At 47.3% G+C, this 16,826-nt stretch overlaps 1 protein-coding gene across 1 annotated transcript in view; it reads left to right on the top strand.

The window, feature by feature from the left end:
- The window catches only part of obsl1a (obscurin like cytoskeletal adaptor 1a), a 46,164-nt gene continuing 29,338 nt past the window's right edge, over positions 1 to 16,826 (top strand). The window contains exons 1-12 of the mRNA XM_056587411.1: positions 1 to 86; positions 1,522 to 2,853; positions 4,633 to 4,902; positions 5,654 to 5,914; positions 9,339 to 9,647; positions 9,998 to 10,264; positions 10,807 to 11,082; positions 12,360 to 12,474; positions 12,808 to 12,968; positions 13,221 to 13,493; positions 14,350 to 14,625; positions 16,212 to 16,490. Of these exons, the coding sequence (XP_056443386.1) occupies positions 68 to 86; positions 1,522 to 2,853; positions 4,633 to 4,902; positions 5,654 to 5,914; positions 9,339 to 9,647; positions 9,998 to 10,264; positions 10,807 to 11,082; positions 12,360 to 12,474; positions 12,808 to 12,968; positions 13,221 to 13,493; positions 14,350 to 14,625; positions 16,212 to 16,490 (3,838 nt within the window). The 5' untranslated portion in view covers positions 1 to 67. The remainder of the gene's footprint in view (positions 87 to 1,521; positions 2,854 to 4,632; positions 4,903 to 5,653; positions 5,915 to 9,338; positions 9,648 to 9,997; positions 10,265 to 10,806; positions 11,083 to 12,359; positions 12,475 to 12,807; positions 12,969 to 13,220; positions 13,494 to 14,349; positions 14,626 to 16,211; positions 16,491 to 16,826) is intronic.

Genomic DNA, 16,826 nt, shown 5'->3' on the forward strand with positions numbered 1-16,826 from the left:
CTCTCTAACACCCACTCTTCGTCCTCCTCGGTTCGGGGACAATGACATTATAAGGACATGGATACGCATGGACAGAGCATTCGTCAGTGAGTAGCAGGCATGATCCCTACCACCTTGGCAACTTGTCTGCCACTTTCTACGACTCACTTATTCTGAGTGGTGATCCATCCAGGAACGGACCCTAACCTCTGGGAATCCCCTTGTAGCCGGCTACAACGTCTACAGTCCCAACGAAGAAAAAAAAACAGTCCCCAGTTTTCAAATCTCTTGTGAGGCCTGTGGAATGCTCAGCCGAGGAACCTTAGTACGAGGTCTGGTCATACTGGACCTTCAAAACTCACAGAGATGCGGCAATACTGTTGATCCACGCACAACAGCGTTCGTCATATTTAGCGGAGTTCTCGAAGTTACCGAGAGTGAGGTCAGAGGTTGTTCCCATTAAAGTCCAGCTGAGGAGAGTGGGTCAAGAGCCGCTTGAAGCTTTTGCTTGAGGATGAACCCTGAAGTTACGGATTTTTGGTGCTAATGAAAAGAGAACGCAGACAACAGCGGCAAGTGTATCCTTTAGCTAAACAATTGCAATATGTGATGGACTAAAATGTACTATAATTATATTTTTTATTTCTTTATTGATCAACATTATGCTCTGTCAAAATAGCATTCTATGTTTATGTTTACAAACAATAACAGTATCAAGAACACTATCACTATCATTATTGATACAGTGCCTAAAATGCCCCACATCAGTTTAAGACTTATTTAAAATCTGTAGGAAATAACGAGCCATCAAGAAATCTATAGGGTTTAACCCATATCACAATTTGAAAACCTCTTTCTTAGTTGACAGTCAATGAAAAAAAAACAAGAAGCGATCCCATAAAACAAAAACAAAATACATTTGTGTTTCAGCTAGGGTTCTATGGTAGCTCTTCAGCAGCTCCTACTCATACTCTGACTAACATCTGCTTTTAGAGTATTGTCCTATGAGACAGTATAGGTCATCAGAGTGTTAAAGGCCTGTAGATTATGTATCACAGAGTTCTTTGAGGGGACTGACTTCAGGTGTGGCGGGACTCCATTCTTGGGGCCTGTGACACATGGCCTCTGTTACAGCTTTTTTAGGACGGACTGGTTTTATAAATAATCCCTTCAGTGAAGAGCAGCACCAGCTGGGAAACACTACACACACTCTAGGAAGAAGCCTGAGTTTGTACAAAACTTTGCACTTTCTATCCCCATATTTCTGGTTTTAGCAGCATTTTTCTTTTTAATTTGTTGTTAATTCGAAAGCACAGTGAATAGGAAAATAACTTGTATGGATACATATTAATCTTTTGCTTCTGCATCTACATTCTAGTTTATGAACCATAAATGCAATAACATTGTAAATCCAAACCCTTCCTTTAAATAGATTTCAGGTGCCATTTTCAATCCAAATATGCTTTTTATAGTTTCTGTGAACTTCATGAAGATACATTTAAATACATTTTCCACTAACCTTGGTCACATTTTCCCTTGCAGTTGCTCCACACAGAAGATCCCAAAAACGATCTGAACGACTTCAGCCACAACAGTGCCTTTCTTTATGTCCTCCATTAGCAGACACTGAGACCCTACCCATCATGGACATTTTTGGAGGAGCCCCCCGTGTCCTGGGCTACCCCCGTCCCGTGGTAGTGCAGTGCGGCATCAACGCTACCCTTAAGTGCCAGATTGGCGGAGACCCACGACCCGACGTGGTGTGGGAGCGTAAGAACGTCCAGATCCTGTCCGAGGGACGCTACCAGATCTCGGAGGATGGGAAAGCCTACTTGCTCACCATCTGCGCAGTGACTCCGCAGGACGCCGGTCAGTACACCTGCAAGGCCAGGAACAGTGTGGGTGAGACCTACGCAGCCGCGTCCCTCAAGGTGGAAGGAGCGGTCACTCCACAGCAGGATGGGTCCACACAGGCGGGGGTACACAATGGCACAAAGCCGTCGGGGAACCTTGAAGACGGGGAATCAGGGGGACAGCTCAATGGCTACATCAACGGACAACAAACCACGGCGGGGAACCTGAGTAGTACGGAGTCCAGAGTGCAGTTGAATAGAGAATGTGTGAAGAATCCAAGCGCCAAGGTCGTGGACAAGCCAATTCCCCAGGAGGAAGACTACGGACGCGTGGGCCTACCTGCAGATGACGCGGCGCACTTCCTCATCAAGCCCATCTCGTTGCGCGTGGACCGGGGGGAGGACGCAGCCTTCTCCTGCAAGCTGTGGGGGACGCCGCTGCCCAAGGTGGTCTGGGAGAAGGACGGCAAGAAGCTTAACGACATCTTTGAGAGCGCCCACTACAGCGTCAGCATCCAGGATGGCAACTGGTTCCAGCTCAAGATCTTCCGCACGTGCTTGCCCGACAAGGGCGTGTACACGTGCCGCGCCGCCAACTGCCACGGCCAGGCCTTGGCAGGCGCCGTCCTGTTGGTGGAGGCGGTCCCAGAGCGAGGGGAAAGCAAGAAGTCATCGGGCAAGCAGTGGTCTCCGAAGCAGGGGCGCGGCGGGCGACACAACCTGCTGAGGTACGCCGAGGAACCGTCGGAGAACGCCCCCAAGGTCAAGAAGTTTGCGGTCTCTGAGGGGAAGCACGCCAAGTTCCGGTGCTTTGTGACCGGGAAGCCAAAGCCCGAGATCATCTGGAAGAAAGACGGAGTGCCTCTAGATGCCGGGAGGCGTCATTACATCTTTGAGGACAGAGAGGGCTACTACACTCTGAAGGTGCTGTACAGTAAGGTTCAGGACTCTGGGCTTTACGTTTGCGCCGCGTCAAACGCATTGGGGAATACGCTCAGTGCTGTTCAGCTGTCCGTCAAAGGTAGGCGGGGCTTCCTCTCTTTGCCAAATTCTGTGGTTTTACAAAATCAGCTTGATGCTGTAGGATTGTACTCGTAAATGCAGGATGTTAGAAAAAGGTATGATAAGTAAAAAGCCTCCTAAGTGTTATGCTGAATAAAACATACACTCAGAGGCGGGCCGTACTATTAGGCAAACCAGGCATTTGCCTGGAGCCCCGGGCCCCATAGAAGGTTTTTGGGGCCCCCAATTTATTTATTTATTTATTATTATTTTTTTTTACCTTTCTTTTTCCCGATAAAACATTAAGAACAGTTTCTTATTTACAATATTGATCTGGTCAAGAGGGCCCCAATGCATATATTTTGTCCCCATATTTATAATTTTTATAAAAATCTCTTCACAATAGTAGCATCGGGATGTCTAATTATTACTCATGTTTTGACGATCTTTCCGTGTGCACCCCCCTTCAGTCTGCACTACATGGACTATTCCATGTTACGCGCATCACGCTCATCATGCGTATGGTATGCGGAAATTATGTCAAATTCAAAACAGTAAGCGGTAAGAGAGAGAGAGAGAGAAATCGAGTGAGACATAAATCGAGTGAAACATGAAGCGATCGTACGAAAGCGGGTCACAAAAAGAAAGACCAAAGGCAGGACTTTCTTTCAAAGCTGCCAAAGCTATCCAGCTGTTTTACAGCCACCGCAGTGGCAGCGTGACCGTCGGCGGATCAAGAGCAGCCGTCAACGTCGTTTGCTGTCACGTTACTGCTCCTTTCATTCCAAGTGGCTCTGGTTCAGCCAGCAGCGATGCTAATGACGTGTGTCAACAAACTGACGGAGATGATGCACAACTGGTAGTGAATATTTCTCACTCTCCTTCTTCCACTTTGGTTGTTGAAATTTATGACAATAACGATAACAATGACTGCGAGACACATATTCCTGTGGATGACCCAGCACTCTGGCCCAAGCTGCTGTGTCTTGGGCAGGTGCACACATAGTCTTGTGGATGACCCAGCACTCTGGCCCAAGGGCCGCAGATTCACAAAAGCATACTATTGCATAGTAATGAAAAATGGTGAGAGGGTGAACATGTCTTGGTTAGTCTACAGTGAAAGTGCAGACCGTGTTTTTTGCTTCCTCACTCAAACAACTGAGTGAGGAAGGATTTAAAGACTAGAATAACCTTGCAATGCATCTAATCAACCATGAAAGGTCTGAAGAGCACAGGAAATATAGTGATAGCTGGACGCAGCTATCAGTGGGTTTCCAGTAGTGGTTTCCAGTAGCTCACAGCAGATAGCTGCTGTGAGCTACTGGAAACCCTCAGGTTAATGAGGACTTATGGTTAACAGTCAGTGTAATGTGTCAACATAACTAATCTTATTGTTTTGTATGTTATTCTCAATTTGTAAATAGATAATTAACATTTGCATGAAAGAAGGATAGTGACTTTTGTTCATCCCTTGTATGGAGTATCTCATTATGCGATATAAGGTACTGAGACCGGTAGATGCAGGGGCCCCCAAATGACTGTTCGCCTGGAGCCCCCAAAGGGCTAAGTTCCCCACTGCATACGCTGAATATGTAAACATGAAGTTTGAAAATAATTAATGTTCAAACTTTATTTTCACATGAATATTTCATGAAATATGATTTTTACATCGTATTTCTTAGTTCTTAGTTCATAATATAATAACATTTCTATTGTCATCTGCCTTCAAAACTGTTTATTTTGGTCACGGCTGAATGAAATGGCAGACCTAACTTTCTCCCTCCACCACCTCCGCCAGGTCCGGCGGTGCGCTTTAAGCAGTCGCTGACAGACGTGGAGGTGAGCGAGAGGGGCGTGGCCGTGCTGGAGTGCGACGTGCCAGACGAGGTCATGTCGGCGGCATGGTACCTGGAGGACAAGCGACTTGCGGCCAGCAGTAAATACGGCATGGAGCAGAAGGGGACGCGGCGCCGGCTCACCATCCGCGACGTGGGGGCGGACGACGACGGGGTGTACCTCTGTGAGATGCCCGACGGTGGGAAGAGCATCGCCGAGCTCACGGTGAAAGGTAACACGCAATGTTTCAAATTATGTAAGGATGATGGGACTTAATTAGTTCTATAAGATAAGATTATAAGAGACACAAGATGAGGTTATAAGAGACACAAGATAAGGTGTTAAGAGAGGAAGTGTTAATGGTAAAATTGGCAAGATCAGCGATTTCAAGCCAGTTCAAGTGTACGCTTTGGAGAAACAAAAACACACTCTCCTCACCATTCATTTTGTACATTGACCTACTGTATATTGCTGCCTCTTAACTTTTCGTTTGACGGTTTTCAAATTGTGTGATGATTTTTTTTATATAAAAATTAGATTATAAGAGAAGATAAGAGATTTTTTTCTTAAAGGCTGCATAAAAAAAAATTGTGAATGTTTAAAGGTACAATATGCATGATTAGCTGGTTCCAGTGTACACTTTGGAAAGAAAAAATACTCTCTCTACTCTCCGCTCTCTACTCTCTCCAAACCCTCAAAAGAGAGCCTTGTAATAAAACGTACCATGAGATTACTCTAGACTGCTGCAGAGTCAACACAATCAACCTAGACCCCACCGCCTTAAAGTTAGCATCATCATGACAGAATGTTTTTTAGAGCACATTTCAAATTTAACAATTTGTTGTGGACAATGTATCTGCAGTTAATGTGTCAATCTTTATATATAGTAAAGCATTAGTAAAGACACATGGCTAAAATTGGCCTGTGTCCATGACAAATTATCAATAAAAAGATTAATACGCAGAGTTGTCTTTCTCTGTCAGGGACAATTGTGCGCAAACTCCCCCGCAAGCTGGAGGTGCTGGAGGGGGAGAACGCAGCGTTCTGCGTTGAGGTGGAGGCGGACGACCTGGAGGTCCACTGGTTCAAGGACAGCCTGAAGCTCCGCGAGACACACCAAACCATCCTCAAGTCCTTCAACCAAACCCACGTCCTTGTGTTCATCAACGTGGCCCACCAGGACACCGGGGTCGTGACCTTTGTGACGGGGCGATCAAAGACATCCTGCCGTCTCAAAGTGAAAGGTAAAGTTCAGGAAGTACTATTTAGTTATTTTAGCTATTATCTAAGCAACTGACATTTTTGATACAGGATGGAACCAGCAGCCTTCGAATATTTCAACAATACAATATATGCCTGCTAGTCAACTCGATCCCCTCCCTACAATACTGGTTAAAGGTTGTATTCAATCCCTGACCCCTCTTATAACTGCAATTATCCATTCCTCGTTCAGCTTTGGTACTGTTCCGTCCCACTCCCCCCTCAAATCATCTGCAATAACCCCTATTCTCAAGAGTTGCTGACCCCAGCAACTTCAATAATCTCCGCCCAATCTCCAACCTCCCCTTCCTTTCAAAAATTCTGGAAAAAACAGTTGCCTCTCAGATTCATGATCACCTCTCTCACAATAGTCTTCGCGAACAGTTCCAATCAGGCTTTCGCCCACTTCATTGCACCGAAACAGCTCTTGTTAAAATAACCAATGACCTCTCATGGCTGCGGAAGATGGACTACTCACCATCCAGATCCTCCTGGACCTGAGTGCAGCTTTAGACAGCATTTCCCACACCATCCTCATCGACCGATTAGCCTCCCTTGGAATATCTGACACACCTCTGGACTGTTTAAAATCATATCTGTCTGGACGTCCTCAGTTTGTCCAAATCAAAACATTTAGATCCCATTCTTCCCCTCCCTCCTCTGGTGTACCCCAAGGTTCTGTCCTTGGACCCCTCCTGTTCATTATCTATCTCCTCCCTCTTGGCCATTTTCCCCATTAATATAATATTCAGTTCCAAACATCTGGAGACTAGCAATTCATATGTGAGACTACTTTTTCTTGATTTTAGTTCTGCTTCAGTACAATCATCCCACAGACACTAGTCAACAAGCTGTCAGCAATCGGTCTCGCTCAATCACTCTGCAATTGGATACTGGATTTCCTGACCAACAGACCTCAGTCTGTAAGGATTAATAACCTCACATCCTCACCCACCATCCTCAACACCGGCAGTCCCCAGGGCTGTGTGCTCAGCCCTCTACTGTACACACTGCTTACTCACGACTGCAGAGCACAGTCATAGTTAAGTTTGCAGATGACACAGCCATGATAGGACTTATCAGCAATGGGGATGAGACAGCTTACAGGCAGGAAGTGAGGGGACTCGAACTGTGGTGTGGGGAAAACAACCTGATCCTGAACATTAAGAAGACGGAGTTGATTGTGGATTTCCGCAGGAAGGGCCCTTTCCCTTTCCCCCCTCTACAACGCAGCTGTGGAGAGGGTTCACACATTCAAATACCTTGGCCTGCACCTTACCAACATGCTCACCTGGCGGGTGAACACCATGCACACCATCAAGAAGGCCCATCAACGGCTCTACTTCCTAAGGATGTTGAAGGGACAGGCATGTCCACAACCAAAGTCAAATCCTTCTATAAGTGTGTGGTGGAGAGTATCCTCACTTCCTGTATCACTGTGTGGTATTGCAGCTGCAAAGTGGCAGATAAGCAGGCACTAGCGGGTGGTCAACTCCGCCCAGCGAATCATCGGCTGCAGTTTGCCATCTCTGTCAACCATCTACATCACCAGATGCAAGGACAGAGCAGCCTCCATCATGAAGGACTCCACCCACCCAGCACATGGACTGTTTACCCTCCTTCCTTCAGGCAGGAGGTTGCGTAGCATCCGGGCAAGGACAACTAGGCTGAGAAACACTTTCTATCTGGATGCTATAAGACTGTTGAACTGCTAAACGCCTCCTGATTATGCACTGATTAACTGCACTTATGCACTTTAATGTCTAGGACCCCGACTGCTGACCTGATTTGCATTTGCACTTTGACTTTATCAACTTACTTACAAGGAACCTACGGCTGCACTTGTACTCATTAATACCCTACTAACCTTCTATATATATCTTCTTCTAATATGAATTTTTGTATCTTAGTATGTCTTTATTTATATCAATAGTTTATTTTAAGTTAAACAGATTCCAGGGTTTTAGGTAGCAAACTTAGACCTGAGTACTGTATTTCGTTTTTCATGTAAACGTTAAATGACAATTAAAGCATCCTTGATCCTTGATTCTTGATTGTTATGCAGATGATACCCAGCTCTACTTCTCCGCCAAACCCACCACGACCCCCTCCCACCTCCCTCTCAGATTGCCTCCAGGAAATCAGATCCTGGTTCTCCAAAGACTTTCTCAAACTCAACTGTGATAAAACTGAAATCCTCCTTATTGGCACCAAATCCAGCCTCTCTAAAATAAATGACTTCTCCATCGCCATTGACAATTCATCAGTTTCCCCCTCTACCCAGGTCAAGAGTCTGGGTGTCATACTGGATAACACCCTATCATTTCAGTCCCATATCAATAATGTCACTCGGTCAGCTTACTTCCATCTACGTAACATCTCTCACCTGGGCCCATCTCTCTCGCCCAACAGTGCTGAAATTCTGGTTCACACCCTGGTGGCATCGCGTTTGGACTGCTGCAACTCCCTCCTCTTTGGTGTACCTGCTAAGTCCATACAGAAATTACAACTGGTACAAAACTCTGCAGCCCGTATCATTACTAAAACCCTCCATCAGTCACATAACACCTGTCCTGCAGCAACTCCATTGTCTCCCCATCAAATATCGCATCATTTACAAGATCCTGCTTCTCACTTTCAAGGCCATCAACAATCTTGCCCCTGAGTATCTTACCGAGCTCCTCCATATCAAGACACCCACCCGTTCTCTCAGATTGTCTTCCATCATCCAGCTCAACCTCCCACCTGCTCGCCTGGTTACCATGGGGTCAAGAGCATTCAGTCGCTCAGCCCCCCACCTCTGGTACTCTCAGCCTCATGACATCCAACACTCCAGTTCCATTGTCACTTTCAAATCTCACCTGAAAACGTATCTATTCAACCAAGCCTACTCCCTTTAGGTCAGTTGCATTCTTGGGACTAGAAGGACCCAACTATGTTTCTCTTGCACACTGTTTTATTATGTTGTTGTTGTTGTTTTTTGTTTGCTCTTATGAATGTTTGATTTTGTAAGGTGACCTTGAGCGTCAAGAAAGGTGCCCATAACTAAAATGCATTATTATTATAGTGTTTGTCCTATTATATGTTTATGCTACTGGTTCTATGAACATACTTACTGTACCGACAGAGATATCTTGTTTCTCTTTCTTCTCACAAATGTACTTATTCAAGTCGCTTTGGGTAAAAGTGTCTTCTAAATGGCCTAAATGTAAATGTCAATTTTATGCCAACTTTTTTTGCCAAAAACATGAGAAAGACACAAATTGGAATGATTTCCTCCTGCCTGTTCTTCCAGCTTATAGAAAAACCCTGAATGTGGCCAAGTTCAAACCCCCATTGAGACCGTCTCTACTATCAACTGTGAACCCCTAACCTCAACCAACCACTGTGACCTGTGTCCCGGTACAGCTGCCCGGCACAGCCCCCCGATCTGCCCTGTGGGGGTCCAGATGGACGTGGAGTACCCCAACGGGGTGCTGCTCTCCTGGGTCCCTGTGTCCCCCTCCACTACTGCCACCACCCGCTCAATCTTCGTGGTGGAGAGGCAGGAGGCCGGCTCCCAGGAGTGGAGCAAGTGCTTCACCTCCGAGACGGCCACCCAGGCGGAGGTGACAGGGGACAGCGTGCCCGTCGAGGGGAACTACCGCTTCCGTGTCTGCTGCATCAACAAGTATGGCCGCAGCGGCCATGTTGAGTTCCCCAACGTTGTCCATCTGGGTGAGTACGGCCGACGTTACGTTATGTTTAAGGTTATTTTGTACATTGAGGTTTATTGCAGATTTTTTACTTTTCATTCTTAGTTTTTGTGTTTATCTAACGTCACTTTTGATGTCGTTGTACCTGAATTCTCTGGTCAGACATAAGTCTAAACCATCATGTTCTGATTCAAATTGCTACAGAATACTTCGTCCAGCTTCTATTTGACATTCAAGCAGCATTTGGCGTGTTGTCTGCCAAATTACATAATTAAGTGTGTAGGGTGTTAGCAAGTAGCTGAGCTGAGTTGTACCTTTAGCTTAGCTTAGCTTTACCCCTTACACCCCTTATGCCTGGCTGCTTCCCTCCAGTTCCTGGGCCCAAGATTCGCCAGCGGCTGCAGGACTGCGAGGTGGCAGAAGGAGAGGAGGCTCGCTTCTCCCTAGAGCTGTCGGCCTCCCTCCCCGGCACATGGTTCCTCAACAGCACCCAGCTGCAGCAGGGCGGGCGGTACGCCGTCCAGCAGGCCCAGGGCCAGCACTCGCTGGTCATCGGAGAGACCCGCATGGCCGACAATGCGGCCGAGGTCACCTTTATCGCCAACGGAATACGGGACTTGGCCGTTCTCAAGGTCCAAAGTATGTGTCCTACTTTGTCTCCTACTTTTACTTTCTAAGAGATCTTCACTATAAAAGCACTGAAGAAAATGGGATTTCCAGTACTTTGGTTCCACACTATTTCTTATTTTTAAGTTATTTCATGTCCCCAAAATGCCTATTGATGACATTGTGTGTGTGTTTGTTCACGTACAAACTGTGTGAAAGTGTCCAAATTATTAGGATAGGATTGTCTGTGGTCCTCACATGCCCAAACAGGTCTGAAAATAACAAGGACAATATAGCACTTATTTTAAACATTTTGAAATTCAACACTGTGTAAAGTACTTATGGTGATTGGTTAATTTGTCCACAAACTTTGCAATTTGCATTTGTGTCTAGAGCATGCTCACGCTATATGCTCTTCTGCAGAATCTGTAAAATAAAGTAATTTTCACTAAACGTATTGGTAATGAATGTTTTATTGAGGCCAGGTGGGACGGTAATGATGGTTTGATCACGCAGTCGTATTGTCCTTAAGTAATTAACTGAACATCTCACACCCTTGTCCCGTGTTTCACTAGCTGCCGAGGTGAAGTTCAGCCCCCAGTCAGAGCGGGACAGAAAGAAGACGGTGGCATCCGGAGACGCCATCGTCCTGTACTGCGAGGTGTCCCATGCCTTCGCCCACGTCAGCTGGTTCAAAGACGGGGCGGAGCTTCAGGCCAACGGCGGCCTCACAGTCCAATCAGAGAGGAACATGAGGAGGATCGTCGTCCAATCTGCCGAGGCGTCCGACTCTGGCGTTTACACCTGCAAGGCCGCGGGGGATGTTGTTCAATTCAACGTGCAGGTGGCAGGTAAGCGTGTGTTTTATGTCCATGAACGCAGAAGAAATTACAATACGATATTTGTTGCAATCCCCTATTTCCCCCCATTCTGGCTCCCCTCATAATAAATGAGCTTGCTTTGCTTTAAAAACAATCCTATTTGCAGGAAATACTAAATATATTTGGTTCTCAGAACCTAAGCTTTTGTCAAGGACCTCTTTTGATTAATACATCAATATACTAGTCAACTTTTTTAATCAGTTGTCAACAATACTAAACATAAATAACGTTCACCAACCATTCATTTCATTTCCTACTAACCCACTTTCAATAGTAACCGTAGCCACTCCTCAAATCAACAAATTCTACGACGTTCCCCAAGAGGAGAGAACGAAGGTCCACGATAAAGGGGAACCCGTCACGCTTGAGTGCGACGTTACAAACCCTTACGCCCAGGTCTTCTGGTACAGGGATGACGAACAGATCTTCAACCAACCAGGGATAGACTTGCTGGAGGCGGGGCATAGAAGGTCACTGGTCATCCAATCGTCCGAGCTCTCTCACTCTGGAGTTTATACGTGTCAAATGGCAGAAGATGTTGCCATTTTTCAGGTCGAGGTTAAAGGTGATTGGCCGGATAGTGGTTCTATCGGAGGGTTTTCGGCTGCGAGTTCTGCCATTTGTGTTCGTCTTTAATGGAGCCTGGTTTAAAGGGTCACTCTCCCTTTAAACTACCTTGAACTATCTTTCAATCTTTTAAAAACCCAATAGTTCTTCTTTAACTTCTAATGTGAGTACCTCCTCTGTGGTGTGACTCTACTGTGATCATCCTAATAATAACATTCGATATACTGAATGTGATATTGTTTCTTGAGTTTCCTTGTAATCCCTCACATCGTGTGGATCTTTGCCATTGTTTGAATGCCTAATCTGGGGTTTCTGTTGAAACCTGTGCATGTCGTCCCTTCAAACTGTGAATTTACCATGAAGAAACAAAACATTTATGAAATGAATGAAATAATCTAGAAATAATAATGGTAATGGGTTAACATTCAAACCAAACTCATTCTGTAAAAGGTTACATTTCACCCAGAAGAGACAAGATCTCAGTGATATATTATTAGCTTATAATGTCAGCTGCATGATAGCCTACCATAAGCAGGATAAACACACATAACTTACTCCCAGTGTAGTTTTGAGTCCCAATCTGGGCAGCAGTGTCAGTTTCACCTTCAGTTTCCCGCGGGCCTCCTTTTGATCTGAAGCCTCGCCCCCTGCTCCTCCCTCCCCTTCTCCCCCCCGCCCAGGTCCGCCGGTGGAGTTCAGTCCCGTCCCAGAGGAAGACCTTCACAGGAGCTCCATGGAGCTAGACCCGGTGGTGCTCCACTGCCAGGTCTCCAATGCTGATGCCGCCGTCGTGTGGTATGTCCTGTCCTCACCACCTCCTCCTCCTCTGTCCTCCCTCCCAATGGTGGTGTTCTCCCCTCACCACCACCTCCTCCTCCTCACTCCTCCCTCCCCATGTTGGTGTTCTCCCCTCACCTCCTCCTCCTCCCCCTCCATCTCCTCCTCCTCCTCCTCCTCCTCCTCCTCCTCCTCCTCCTCCTCCTCCTCCTCCTCCTCCTCCTCCTCCTCCTCCTCCTCCTCCCCATGGATGGTTTTCCTCTAACCACCTCCTCCTCCTCCTCTTCCCCCCCATTCACTCCCCATGGCGGTGTTCTCCCCTCACCACCTCCTCCTCCTTATCCCTTGCAGGCTGAAGGACGGCCGTGAGATCCAGCCCAGTGATAACTTCACCCTGCAGGCGGAGGGCGGTCTGCGGAGGCTGATCATCCGCTCGGCCGAGGTGGCCGACGCCGGCGCCTACACCTGCCACTGTGGCGACCGCAGCGTGGAGTTTGACGTCAACGTGAGAGGTATGAGAGGAGGAGGAGAGGAGGGGAGTACAGGGGAAGGAGGAGGGGAGGAGGAGGAAAGCAGGGGGGTACGGGGGGAGGAGGAGAGGAGGGGAGGAGGGGGAGAGGAGGAGAAGAGTAGTCTGGGGCCTTGTGAAGGAATGATTAGATAGACGGCCAGACAGTGTTTGTGTTAGTTGTTTCTTTTATCACAAATTTCCCACCGACTGCCTAAGAAACCTTAACCCCCCCCCCACCTCCTCTTCACCGCAGAGCCCCCGGTGATGATCGTGGAGCCACGGGACGACGTGGTAATGGACTGCCACACTGGCGACAAGGTCCTGCTGCAATGCGAGCTGTCGCGTTCGACAGGCACGGTGCGCTGGTACAAGGACGGCGCGCTGGTGGAGCAGGACAGCAACGTGCGGCTGGCTAGCGAGGGGCCGTACCGCCGGCTCAGCGTCCTGCACGCCGCACCCGGGGACTCGGGGGAGTATGTCTGCGACACGGACGGGGACTCCGTCTTCTTCCAGCTCACAGTCGCAGGTACGGGGGGTTAGGATGGCGGGATGTTGGAACGTTTATTTGAAGGATAGTTGGAGGGATAATCGTTTGTTTGTGCAATGGAGGATGTGAAAATACTGCAGCATGCTTTTGATTTGATACTTTCAGTTTAATGATTCAGCGGCCCAATATCTAAATAACCTGAAATATAAAGATATAAATAAAAAAACAATACGAATGGAAATTCTTATTTCCATTCTAAGTTTGTTGTTATCCCTGAAGTTCAATCAAACTCATCAATCATTCTATTTTAAAGGTTGGGTATGGAATTCTCTTTTTTGGCCATTTTTGCAAAATTACTTGAAATCCTTATCCTAACCCACTTACAGCCACTGAGTTAGAAGTACTGACATGACAATTAAACAAGTCAATAATCTGTGGAACGGGCAGGGCTCGAAAAACTCCTGCCAATGATTTCCAGACCCACCGAGTGGCATTGGACAGTAAGTACGTCAATCAAACGGTCGTACTGCACTCCCCCTCCCCCGCTCCCCGCGCGACCCCTTCGTGCACGTACTCAAAGCTCGTGAACCAGAGCAAGCTTCTGTTGTTATCCTGCGGTAGCTACTGGAGCTAGCTAACCAGCTAATGGCTCGCTCTCGCTCGCTGTTCGCTCGTGCATGATTGCGCGACCATGTACTTGGAATGGGTGGAGTCAGAGTCAGCGTTGAAGGAGAAGGGGTAGGACCATTTGAGTTGTGTATTTTGAAAAATCTGCTGGCGTTTCGCAAATCCCATACCCCACCTTTAAGGCAGTGATTTCATCACAATCATTACACTACGATTCACCAAGGTCCGTAACGTTTACCCCGCCCTCCTCCTCTGACGATCCTATCAGAGGCCCCGGTCCGGATCGTGTCCCCCGAGGCCTCGGAGGTGGAGCTGACCCTGCGGCCGGCGGAGCGGCTGGAGCTGTCCTGCCAGCTGTCCCGGCTGAATGCCCCTGTGCGCTGGTACCGGGACGGGCTGGAGGTGGAGGAGGGCCCCGGCCTGCTGCTGGAGGCAGACGGGGCCCGGCGGAGCCTGGTGGTCCCGGCCGTCTCCGGGGGCGACGGCGGGGAGTACGTGTGCGACACCCAGGATGACTGCGTGGCCTTCCTGGTCACCGTCGCAGGTGAGACTAGATGGATTTAGTTATTTTACACTGTAAAAAATGGCTGTTAAATCCAAAGTAATTTAATGTGTCTCTGCAGTTAATTATGTAAGGGTTAATGCATAGAATGCCGGTCATTATCGGGATAATAAGCCCCGACAGGGCGAAACCGGACACCGACGCGAAACGGACGTGTCTTGCTTCGCCCTGAAGGGGCTTATTTTCGATGATGACCAGCGACGTTCTATACATTATCCCGCTTATTACAAGGCTACTTGCCAAAACGAAAAAATAACTTCAGTGTAACTACAGGGTATATTTTTTACAATTTATTTGTTACCAGCATTCGAAATGTTCATCAGCAGAGAAATAGTCCGCCAAAGGCATTGACGTCGCTTAGCAACCGAGTACGCTGGGGTTGATAAGTTACTTGTAGAATAAGTTACTTATCAACCCCAGTGTTGATAAGTAACGCTGGGGAGCTTGACCCTGTTGAGTCAAGCTCAACAGGGTCTTCTTTCCATGCTGATTCTGCCAAGCCCGTTCTCTTGGCTACTACTTACGAAAGACACGAAAGTGATACGAAAGTGATACGCAAGACAGCAAAAAATCTACTTTCCGTGACAGGGGTCATTATATGATTAGCAACTGTGAATTATCAAATTGAATTCACCGCCGGTAGTTGTTACACAGCATTGGAGGAGCCTTGTAATAATGTGTTTGATTTTACAGTTATAGTACTGTGAATTTCACACTCTTTTACAGTGTAGAGTCAGAAGATGCTTTTACCCCAGCTATACAGGGACAGGTTGGGTTGAGGGGGGTTTCTTGCTCAAGGATGCCCGGACATTTGGGAATCTAACCAAGTACCTTTTTAGCTGGTAGTCATTTGGAGGAAAAAAGATGTAGTGAGGAAAGATCCCATCGATGGGGAGGGAGAAGGAGGAGGAGGAGGAGGTGGTTAGGGGAGAACACCACCATGGGGAGGGAGAAGGAGGAGGAGGTGGTGAGGGGAGAACACCACCATGGGGAGGGAGAAGGAGGAGGAGGAGGAGGAGGAGGTGGTGAGGGGAGAACACCACACCATGGGGAGGGAGCAGGAGGAGGAGGTGGTGAGGGGAGAACACCACCATGGGGAGGGAGAAGGAGGAAGCATTGATCATTCAACACACCAAAGGTGTGCAGCCTCACCAGCCCAATCAGTGTGACTGGGGCCAGGTGAGGTTGCTCCAACTAGCCATCATCCCCACACAGTCCAAGATTGTGTTATTGTCAAACAGCTTCGCACTAGCCAACGATGATCTGGTACTGGAACGTCCTGGCACTTATTGTACGCACTTATTGTCTGTCGTACTTAGTTATAGTACTTAGTTGTGTAGCATCTTATCCTAGCTTTCTTTGTTGTCTACGGAGAATGGGTTAACTTAACGTCTTAACTATGTGCTTGACACTTGGTTCTATGAACATCCTTACTGTACTGACAGCGATATTTTCTTGTTTCACCTTCTTCTGACAAATGTACTTATGTTAAGTTGGATCAAAGCGTTAGGGTGCTAAATGCCCTGAATGTGAATCTAAATGTAAACGCCGTCTCCGGGCCACCTCAGAGCCGCCGGTGAAGCTGGCTTCTCCCAGGGGGGGCTCTGGCGAGAGGCTGGAGGGCGTCTCCGGGGAGCCACTGGTCCTGGAGGTCCAGGTGTCCCGCCCCGGTGCCGTGGTCCGCTGGCTGCTGGACGGACTGGAGATCCATGAGAGCGCCAACGTCACCATCACTGAGGATAGGCTGATCCGTCGCCTGACACTCCTCTCCCCAGCCCCGGGGGATTCTGGGAAATACACCTGCGACGCCGTCGACGACGTGAGGGACTTCCCGGTCAACATTACAGGTGAAACCAAACTGAAAGCTGTTATTGCTATGGCTACTACTATATTATAATATAATAATAACATAATAACATAGTAGTCATTTGTAAAATAGTTGAGAAAAAATTTAACATTCTTTAGGAGGGATAGATAGAGTATCTTGTCCCATCTCCTTTTTTTGTATATTAGTTCAATTTCATTAATTTAATAATTATATTCATATACACAACATATAACTCTTAGTTATCATAATATACGCTATTTCCCTATTCAGTGTATTGTATAGTGACATATTAATTATTACATTTTATAATACCTCTTAAACGTATTCATTAGTGGTTAAGCTAATATTAGCATCT

Source organism: Gadus chalcogrammus, chromosome 4, assembly GCF_026213295.1.
Source record: "Gadus chalcogrammus isolate NIFS_2021 chromosome 4, NIFS_Gcha_1.0, whole genome shotgun sequence".
NCBI lineage: Eukaryota > Metazoa > Chordata > Actinopteri > Gadiformes > Gadidae > Gadus > Gadus chalcogrammus.